The sequence below is a fragment of the Notothenia coriiceps genome, unplaced genomic scaffold (genome assembly GCF_000735185.1).
Source record: "Notothenia coriiceps isolate Sejong01 unplaced genomic scaffold, NC01 NC01_scaffold00031501, whole genome shotgun sequence".
Classification (NCBI taxonomy): Eukaryota; Metazoa; Chordata; class Actinopteri; order Perciformes; family Nototheniidae; genus Notothenia; species Notothenia coriiceps.
In genome coordinates this window covers 206,646-217,130 of record NW_011364202.1, presented here as the reverse complement: position 1 = coordinate 217,130, position 10,485 = coordinate 206,646, and the positions used below count along the sequence as shown (strand labels likewise).

General features: G+C 41.8%; 1 protein-coding gene across 1 annotated transcript in view; it reads right to left on the bottom strand.

The window, feature by feature from the left end:
• LOC104960082 (protein furry homolog) overlaps positions 1–10,485 on the bottom strand; it is a 54,009-nt gene that overhangs the window by 18,241 nt on the left and 25,283 nt on the right. Inside the window, exons 20-36 of the mRNA XM_010788033.1 lie at positions 9,714–9,797; positions 9,329–9,588; positions 8,997–9,186; positions 7,156–7,280; positions 6,305–6,362; positions 5,869–5,960; positions 5,503–5,675; positions 4,904–5,064; positions 4,690–4,800; positions 4,358–4,512; positions 4,108–4,207; positions 3,782–3,953; positions 2,810–3,066; positions 2,575–2,721; positions 2,157–2,325; positions 1,938–2,028; positions 1,702–1,775 (exon numbers count right to left, since the gene is read on the bottom strand). Coding sequence (XP_010786335.1) covers positions 1,702–1,775; positions 1,938–2,028; positions 2,157–2,325; positions 2,575–2,721; positions 2,810–3,066; positions 3,782–3,953; positions 4,108–4,207; positions 4,358–4,512; positions 4,690–4,800; positions 4,904–5,064; positions 5,503–5,675; positions 5,869–5,960; positions 6,305–6,362; positions 7,156–7,280; positions 8,997–9,186; positions 9,329–9,588; positions 9,714–9,797 — 2,419 coding nt within the window. The remainder of the gene's footprint in view (positions 1–1,701; positions 1,776–1,937; positions 2,029–2,156; positions 2,326–2,574; positions 2,722–2,809; positions 3,067–3,781; positions 3,954–4,107; positions 4,208–4,357; positions 4,513–4,689; positions 4,801–4,903; positions 5,065–5,502; positions 5,676–5,868; positions 5,961–6,304; positions 6,363–7,155; positions 7,281–8,996; positions 9,187–9,328; positions 9,589–9,713; positions 9,798–10,485) is intronic.

Below are 10,485 nucleotides of genomic sequence, written 5' to 3'. Positions count from 1 at the left end.
AATGAGAAAAGTAATAGCCATCGATTCCCGACCAAGCTGAACGTTTTGATGTTTGAACAGAGTTTCTGCGATGTTTAATGCGGGAGGAGAAGAGGGCCAAAATACCAGCGGAATAATAAACTTTTCGTCCGTAGAATAACAGTTAGTTGGAATGCTGTTAAAATATTCAATTAATAATTGAATAATCTGTAGTATCATTGTCTGATATCAATAAACAACAAAGCTTTACCTAATTACACGTCCAAAAAGGGGTCGGAAGAAGTTAAATAACAAGATTGTGTTAGTAAAAAATATACTTGAAACAAATATCTCAAACAAACGAGGCTCTCTCTTTGAACTGTAATGATATTTATTTACGAGGCGTTGAACACAGACCCTCAAGCACAAAAAGCGTTCTCCCACATGAATAACAAAGCTGTGACAAACAGTTCATGTTACTTAGAAAGTCACTTAGAAAACCCCCCTGATCACCTTATGAAAGTGTGGGAAGTTCCAACATAAGCTAAGTCTCAGTTCACGTATTTCAACAACAAAGTGGTTCTTCAGCATTACTGCAGCTGTAGACACTGACATTTATTTACATTTTTAAGTTTACACACACTTAGTTTTGAAATATTAGTATTTAATAGGGATGCTCCGATCGATCGGCCGCCGATCGATATCGGCCGATATTCACTCTCTGCCGATCGATTGGTGCTCTCTATAAATGCCGATCGGGATCACACAACGTAAAATACATGACACTTTTCTCTGTGCGCGGCAAAACAAGCTCGCCAAAATGGCTTCACCGGTCTGGCAGTTGTTGAAGGTGTCAGAAAAAGACAATAAAATGGTGGTATGTAACGTGTGTGAAGCAGAAATCCTGCAGGTCCGCCCGCTGTGACGGACCGGTGAGAGAAGCAAAACACACAAGAGTTAGACCTAACACACTTAGCTATTTTATTTATTTATTCTTCACTGTCGGGTCACTCATTACTGGATCAGTGAGCTGCATGAGACGATACTGACAGGCTGTCAGGAGAGGGAGAGAGAGAGAGAAGAGGGAGAGAGAGCGCTTCCGCTCATTTCTCTCGTGTTAATCTCCAAAGTTAATGTAAACTTGAATAATGTACTTCATTTGAATGTAATAATTATGTTGGTTGTTGTTTGTGGAAGTGCCAGTGAATGAGCCCCATTAACTGAGTTTTAAACATCACTTTAAATGGAAGATCCCCATAGGCCCCGCCCACTCGATCGGATCGGCCGATACTGATTCCGGCGATCGGCCCCAAAATTGGCGATCGGAGCATCCCTAGTATTTAATAAAGTAATTGTGGTTTTACTTAAGAATATTCATCCTATGATGTTTAATATTTAGCTTAAGTTTTGACATTTAGCGAAATATTCCTATTTGCTTTCTTGTCAATAAATAATAGGAAAGATTAAAACCAACAATATCATCTTATTTTAGGCGAAAAATATATGCTTGTTCAGATTATGGTTTATGGTGCACAGTGTCTTCATAAAACTGTAGATTTGTGCATTTATGTCTGCATGGAGGGGTTTAGGGCAATTAGCATTAAAGTCATAGTTTGAAGTGGGGATCATTGACTGACAGGAAGAATCCTTGTCCTGAAGCTCTTTCCAAATGACAGGCAGCTGTGAGTCCTTGTGGGTTGTGTGTTTATTACATTCAGTCTCATGAGAACCAAGACGACTCACCCTTCTCATCCTCGTAGGAGCCTCCGGAGCTGTTGCTGTAGCGAGACTCCAATCTGTTGTGAGCCCTGGCCATTCTGAGACAATTACAACACATTCAAAGTTAAAAATGTTGTCGTTTGACCGGTGTTCGTGCTTATTATGTGACTGAATCTTATAGTACTATAACGGATTAAGTCATATTATGTTGAAATATTGTATCTTCTTGCACAAGTGTCCAAAAATGTATTAATACTGACCGCTCTTCACTCTCTCTGACCAGCTTGACCTCTTCTGTGTCAGTCAGGTTCTCCTGGCCCGCCACCACAGTGTTACTGCTAGACGTGGTGCCTACACATAAGACATTTTTCAGAGACAACCTTTAGATTTACAGTACATTAAATCATCTGTAAATGAAAAGCAGTCAAGTTTAAAGTCAATGTTGAGATAAAAATGTCAAATATGACAGGGATTCTCACCTGTCTGTGATGTGGAGGCCTTGTTGCTGGCAGCAAAGCGATAGAAGGGAGGGTTGTCGCAGTGCAAGACGACAGGGTTCACGGGGTCCGTCTGCTGCAGCTCAAACAGCAGCTCCTCCATCGTCTGGATGGTGTTGTTGCGACACAGGTAGATCACCACCTTCTTTATCTAAAACAAATACAAATATACTGTGTTAATTGGATTACCCCACTATCAGCATATGGTGATGGTTAACATGTTGACACAACCCAGTACCTATAATTGAAACGATTGTACAGATAAATCACTTTGAAAACAGGCTTAGCCTTCAACTCTAGAGTGAGAGTTATTTGATTTATTAGACAAATCTCTTTTTAAATAAACACCGGCACAGGCAGAGTGCTTACATAAGAGGATGAATGATGCTTCTGTACTTACATAAGGCAACAGCGTGGTATCACTGCTGACTCCACACAGGCTGACCAGGAACTGCAGGGCGATCCGCAGGTTGTTGCTCCACCTCTCGTTGGACACCAGAACGTTCCAGGCACTCTCGATCTCTGGGCCAGGGACCTCGTCTCCATACTGATAATGCGAGGGAAGAAAAAAAATAGTTGAAAACAGGAGATTTCAATGGAAAAGGGGGAGGAATTTCAATAAAAAGAAACCCTACCTTAGCAGTCATGAACATGAGGTTATTGAGCACTAGCGAGGTGGCCTGCAGGGAGCCCCATCCGCTGCCCCTCAGACTGGGGGCCAGACCCATGCCCTGCCCCGGACCGTGGGGTTCCTCCTCTGGTGTGCAGGGGCTTGAGGACGGGGGTAGGAGCCCCGTGTCCACTAGCTCTAGGTTACTGAGCCAGGGCAGCAGGTAGGAGAGCATGATCTGCCTGCCGTTGGAGTGGGTTGTTGAGAATCGCTGGCTCACCTCTGCAGGGGCCAGAAAATAGGGATTTATTTTCTAAGTGCCATGAGAAAGAAGAGTGTTCTTTAAATGTGTTCAGTACTACATTTTAACAACTGTATCAGGAAGAACACTGGGATCTTTAATATATGTGCTCAAAGAGATTGTGTTGTTTTGGAGATTATTCTGCCTGCTTTAGTATTTAATACACTACTAGATCAGAGTGTGATGATGATAAAACTGCTTTTCAGGAGCACCTCTTTTTCCCTTATTTGGATTGATGTGAAGTGTTTGCTGTTGAAATGTGATCGTTTAAAAGGGACATAACAGTAGTAGAGTGTAGTGGAGTTTTTATTTGATTTACACCTTCAGTTAAGATGTACTGTTCTACACCAAGTAAACATTTTAATTTTTTTTATTTCATCGTTTATTTGGCGGGGACAATGCAGAGCAAACAGTGCCAGATTTAGCTTTAAGCTAATTTCCATCCGCAGTCCCTCACATAAAACATTTAAGAACATGACATTTATAAACATAGCACAAAACAAATACATGATATGCAAAAAGAGCAAGAGCAGTATACACAAGTATTTACCACATGGCAGTACAATACAGCAGCAACGACATATAAAGTGCAAGAGAAGATACAAGAGCTACATAAAGTGCGAGAGGAGATTCCCCATGATAGGATTCTAGTCATGACCCAGTGTTTTGTGTACACATTCACCCTGAAAAAGTTACCTGAGAAAAGCGGCAGTGTGAGCTCTGGGTACATGCTGGCCAGCTGGATGGAGAGTTGAGACAGGTTGACGCTGTACAGAGGAGGCAGGGGGCCGTGCGTTCCATACAGAATATTACCCGGCTTCTGCTCCACCATCCGCTTAGAGTACGCACACAGCTTAGACTCCAGCACCTGAAGACATATGAATTATCTTTAAAATTCAATACGCATCATCAGCTTTTGGCTTCATGTTTTCGCTCTTGTATTCACCTCTTTGCATGCAATTCATAAATATTTAACAAGGGAATTGTGATAACGTGCCCTTTATGTAAAATGTGTATGTTACCTGCATCAGCTGCATGGAGATCTCATATATTTCCCTGCTGGTGTCTGAAGCTTTGAACAACACCAGATTGAGAAGGGTCACAAGGTCACATGGGTAATTCCTGGCAAAGTAAGGAAGAATAGTCATTTGTTAGGGCAGTGTAGGAAAACGACATTTCAATTGTGGTTATAAGAGTTCAATGCCCATAATGCCATGTTGCACATATTTGAGCTATTTTTAACAAATGTAACACTCAGCATTAGTTCCCCACCTGTTCCCGCAGACGGTGGCGATGGCCTTGAAGCAGCCAGACGCCAGCTGGTAAGATCCTGTGAAGCAGCGGTCCACGGCCCAGTTGAACAGGTTGATTTGGTCTGGGTTCAGTTCTAAGAGCAGGATGACCACCTCACAGCCCAGCCGGTGCACCTAGGACAAACAGATGTTATTATGTATAGGATATCACAAGTTGGGGTAAACCAGAGGGCTGAAACTTCTGTATCAACATGTTAGAATTATTCAAACTTCTTAAGGTGTAGTGAAAAAACTGCAACACATAGTTCCTTTGCAACAAATAACACGCAACTGATCCCAGGGTGGACCTACCCGTATGTCATGACAAGCCAAGATGTTGTCGAGCCATTTGTAAAGATAGCCGTCAGTGGAAAGACCCACATTGTCAAACACTGGACCGCAACACAGAACTGCTGACATGGCCTAAAAGACAAAGGTTTAGATGAGTTAACAATGAGGCTTCTGTAAACAAAAATGCAAAACACAGAATAACCCCTTCTGTTTTCTGAGTGTTGGTATGGCTTACTTTGAGAGCACAGTACTGGTAGCGAGTGATCTGATGGTTGCGGTCACTGTAACGGTCGAGGGGAGTAAACATGACACTGAAGGGTCCAGCCCATTGGCTGAAGAGGATGAAGAGATGATGTCTCAGAGACTGCTGAGGGAAGAGAAAGCGCCTGTGGTGGACTGTGGAGGGCGAGAGAAAGAGACGCGGAGGGTTAATATGGGAGACAGAGAATGTGCACGTAAGTCTGACTGGCATGAGAACACTGCAAAAGCTACGGCTAACATCTATTTCGAATGAAAGACCAATGTATTAGGACAGGGGTTCCCAAAGTGGGGGTCGCGACCCCCCGAGATGATTACAAAATAAAAATGGAAAATTAAAAAATAAATAAATAAATAAAATAAAATTGATTAATTTTTTTTAAAATTATTATTAATAATAACGTTTGCATAGAAATGTTCAGGGGCGGACTAGCCAGCTGTATAATTTCCCCGCAACGAGGCTCTGTTTCTCAAACTTTACAAACAAATTAATTCACTTTGGGGGTCGCGGGCTGAAAAGTTTGGGAACCCCCGTATTAGGATATATGTCATAAAGACGTAAATAAAAGGATTTACCAGGAACACACTGGATGAGATTAGCCACCATCCCGCTGAAATGGGCCCTGATGTCTTTAAGCACATCCAGCTCCTTCTCATTCTCAGCCTCCAGGAGCATGCGGGTCAGATCCACATACTCTAGGAACAGGGCACCCAGGGCCAGGGAGTCACGCTCCAGTGCTCCATTGGTGCTGTGAGGAGGAGGAGGAGGAGGAGGAGGAGGAGGACATATTATTTTACATGTGCATCAGTAGGCTTGAAATTACAGAAGAAAGAAAGTAAGCGTATGATTGTTCAAAAACATTTGAATGTGTACACCAAAGTGCACAAGGAAACACCAAAACAAAGCTCAAATGCACTCAGTAGATTTAATGTGTGTGCTACCTGTCACTGATAACTCCTGCGTTAGCCAGCAGCTCAAAGATCCTCAGCAGCTGCAGCCGGAGAAGATCCCTCCTCTCTCTGCGCTTCTTGTTCTGAAAGCACAGGCAGGTTTTCCATTAACTACTAAAAGTGTCTTAATATACTGCATGTTGTTTTGTTTATACTGGGATGATTGGTTTTGAAAGGAAGAATGACATAACTTTACTGTAGCAGTCCATTTTCATAAATACATAATTATTGACCAATGGAAACTTCTCTAATGGCTGAGAGCGTACATTAACACATGACAGATATACTTCTACGAACTCTGGATTCACATTATATTTTTTCATTATGATCTATCTGGGATCAATAAAGTTAATCCGATCCTGATTCAGTGCAGTGTGTGTGTGTGTGTGTGTGTGTGTGTGTGTGTGTGTGTGTGTGTGTGTGTTACCTCAGGCCTACGTTCCAGTGCTTCCTTCATCAGTGGATGGAGTTCTTCGACTAGCTCCCTATAGACAGGAGGAAAAAAGGGGAAAATCAATTGATTGCTTCGTGCTAAGTGAGACGGATCAGATCCTCCCTCCCTGTACGTGGAGGACGCTCTGATTACGGGTTTGTTCCAGATAACCATCTTGTGCAACCCAAAATGTCCCATGTCCTAAAACCACTAATCCTCAAACACACTCATGTAAGACACATTTTTCTGGGGAGGCCTTAATCTCTTTAATATCAATGAGCGCCCTGATGGCAAACATTTCAGGTTAAAAATAGATGATCTCTTCAAAATGAAATACCTGCCTTTCACAATGGAACCTCTGTCGTTTGAAAACATGTGATACATTTCCCTCCAACAGATTACTCTTCTACATCAGTGAAGCTGTTTTTTTGTTCTCATCTGAATGTCAAAGAGGCATGCAGCTCATCTCAGTTATGAAGAGAATGTAAGAACAGATGGGATTCAGTAACAGAAGAAGGCAGTGTGAAAAGGCTTTCTTATGTAAGAGATAAGAACCAAATCTAGCACATCATCCATTTTCTATTCTGCCTCTGTCGGATGGGGTTTCCTCGGTTTAGGCTTTGTGTGTTTATTCTCTGCAGAAGCTTACACCACAGAACAACAGGCCCCGGAACATAACAATAACAAACCAATGTTTTCACATTTTTGAACCGTCATCCGAGCATTGAGCAGGGAATTTATTTTGTTATTCACACATTATTGGATATCTTAATTGATAAAACAGCATCTAGCACTTGATTCTGTGTATACTGGATGTACATTTCTGTATGTTCCTGTTCCAGTACCTAAAGACAAGAGCGTTTGTGCATCCGAACCCCAGCACCAGCGACTCGGTGATCTCCAAACTCTCAGCTCTCATCAGTGGGACGAGCTGTTTTAAAAGCCAGGCTACCGAAGGAGTGCCTATAACCTGAGGGATGAACAGAACAACACAAACATTGGTCAGGCAACATTACCAATTCACTGCAAACATTATACATTTAACTTTAAATCCCCGTCATTATGAGCCCAGTGTTTTCAACCATTTTAGTATTTTCTGGTACTTAAAGTGGACCTATCATGCTATATTTGAATAATATAGTGTAGGACCATACCTATATAAGGCATATTTATACTTTTTATTTTTCAAAATACCAAACAGATCATGCATTTTTAGCCATTCCTCATTTCGCTCAATTTAACACTGTCTTTGCATGGGCTGATTCAGTGAGAACAGCACCATCTACAGGCCTGGCATATGTACTACAGCGTCTCCAGCGCTTTCGAACGGCAATGTCCGTGGCTGTCTCCTCCTGATTGGTGGAGTTGGCCTAATAGCCGTAGCGCCACTTCTGTGACGTCACAGAAGTGTTCAAATCTGGATCAGTCTGTATCAGATCCGTTGCAGCCCCTTTTTAAGAGATTTGGGTATGGAGGAAAATAGAGAGGGTTGTGTTTTCTGACACTTGGTGAGTTCCCTGGAACACCGGGGACACATATTCATGTAGAAAAGACGTACAAAAGTGCATTTTGCATGATAGGTCACCTTTAAGTATTCATGACAGCGCTAATGTGTAAACAAAAATGAATAATCTTAATGCAACACTAAGCTGTCTGTGGCTCTTTCCTGCTGTAACGCTGCAAATTTCCCCTCTGTGGGACTAATAAAGGTATTCTGATTCTGATTCTGATTAAAACCACATTCATCAGGGTATCAGTTCAGAAAAACAGTATATTCAATTGTGTCCCTTAGAGCTAATTCAACGATAAGTTTAATTTGAATTAGGTTTAATAAACTTTAATTTCAGGTACTTTGATCATTCATCTTTTTAAGCAAAAACGCCAATCATTTTCTAGTTACAATACCTCCAATGTAAAGATTTTGTGTTAACACTTATGTTTTAATTTATTCTAAATTACATTTTTAGGGTTTATGATTTGGTGATTTTGGTGATCCTGAAAATTTCAGAGCCTAAAACGTAATAAATCTATGGAAAAATTATTAGTGGAATAATCAATAATGAAAAGTAATATTGACCAATATCTTTTAAAGATCTTCATGGCAGCAAGTAAAAAGGCCATAACAAGGCGATGGCTCTGTCAGGAACCTCCCACCATCGCTCAATGGGTAGCCATAATTAAAAACATTCACAGTATGGAACACATGACTTTCAGCCTAAGACTAGAAAGAGACAAAGGTGAAGCCCTCTGGGGAAAATGGGACACATACCTAACACAAAGAGGTGATAACCTGTCTTGCACTTGGTGTTTTTTTGTTTAAGTAAACAATGATTGTTACAATTGTACTTCGTGATGGCCTCCTCGTGACCCCTTAGTTATAGCCGTGTTTCTTATTTATTTATTTTGTATTCTTTCAGTTTTGTTTTGAACTGTCTTTGTTGTATGTATTTTGTTATCTGTTCCCTCTAGCTTAACTAGAGGGTTGGGATATGTATGTTACTTTGAGGAATTGTATGCAAAATCTACCATTGTTCCGAAGTATACTTTTATCTGATGTACTTGCTACAATACTGTCTGTGTTTTTTTCCCCTGTAAAACCTGAACATAAAAATTAAGTTAAAAAAAAAGAAAAAAGAAAAGTAATGTACAGTGTATTAAAAGGACATTGTGTGGCACAAACAGGCACCTTGTTGTCATAGGTGACGCTGCCGTCGGGCGTGGTGGCTGTGATCTCTGGTGTGGAGGCTCTGAGGTGACCGGGGGACATGATGCTCGGCTTAGCCACGCCGAGACACATGATCAGGTAGTTCCGCCACAGAGAGATGTAGTTGTCACTGGATCCTGCCGTGCTCGTCTTCTTCGCATTCACTGGACTGCTGCAGGAAGACAAAAGAAGAAAAGGCAGGTGATCAGATACTTTAACCGTTCAAAGACATACACCAATTGTTTTGTCAGACACAATATCATTCTATAATGAAATGTAAGAATGTAGAATATAATTAATTTGTGTCCTCGTACTTGGGGTCGACCAGAGGCTGCAGCAGCTGTAGCCGTGTGAAGGCGTAGGGCCAGGCGTACCCCAGGGCGGTGGGGCAGTGTTTGGGAAGGTGCTCCTGCCGCAAGAAGATGTGCAGACAGAGCACCCAGGGGTCCTTGAGACACTGAGCAAAGATCCAGACGTGACTCGGACTCTTCACGTCGTAGGAGCTGCTCACCAGCCGAGCCGTCCACTCCACCAGCCACTGCAGGTCAACATGGTGGTTGAGAGGCAAGGTGGACTAATGGAGAGGAGGGGAAGAATTTAAGAATTATACACAGCAGCGGGGGTAAGGGGTTTTGAAGGATTATGATTTGAATAATTAATCAGATTGTACTGATACACACTTCATATAAACACACTTACGGAGTCAGACACAGCATGAACAAAGCTGTCCATTACAGCCGGGCTCAGCTGGTCCATGACCTCTATCATGGGTTTGTCATCGTCCTGGAGAGAGAGACATTTATAGAATCAGCTATTTTTATAACAGCGTCATACAATGTGAGACAATTCACAGCCTGCATGCGCTGCATATTTAATCGCAGCTAGAGTCAGGTGGATCTCTATCAGGGTATATGCAGGAATCCTGAAGTCAGATGTAAGACCTTTTCAGACCTTTTTTAAGACCCTTTCCATACATTTGAAGACCTCATCGCCACTTCTAGTTCTAACCGGTTACATTGGCGACACACTTTACCTCACATTGACTATATACAGTATTGATTGTCCTTCCTCCTTATCTTCCAACCATTTGGACGCAAACTTGCATTTCCCCATAACGATGTTGTTTAACAACCGGCGTAAACGGACCTTCGGACCTTCGCGCGCTATCAAGCAGTGAGCGTGCGATGTCCTGTTCAGATGACGTCAAACCCAACGGGATGCCATAAATAAACTACACAGAATCACACTACACACCTACGCAATGATTACATTCAGGCAGACTGTAGAATACAACCTCTTTGGACCATTTATATACTTATAGAAAACAAGCTACAACATTTAATACCTTGCAAAATGCAGTTTAATTTCTTTAATTACTTTAATTTTCGCTAAATTGATTTATCAACTTTTAATACTTTTCAAGACCCCGCGGACACCCTGTCTATCTACTATCCATTCTGATATTTTCATG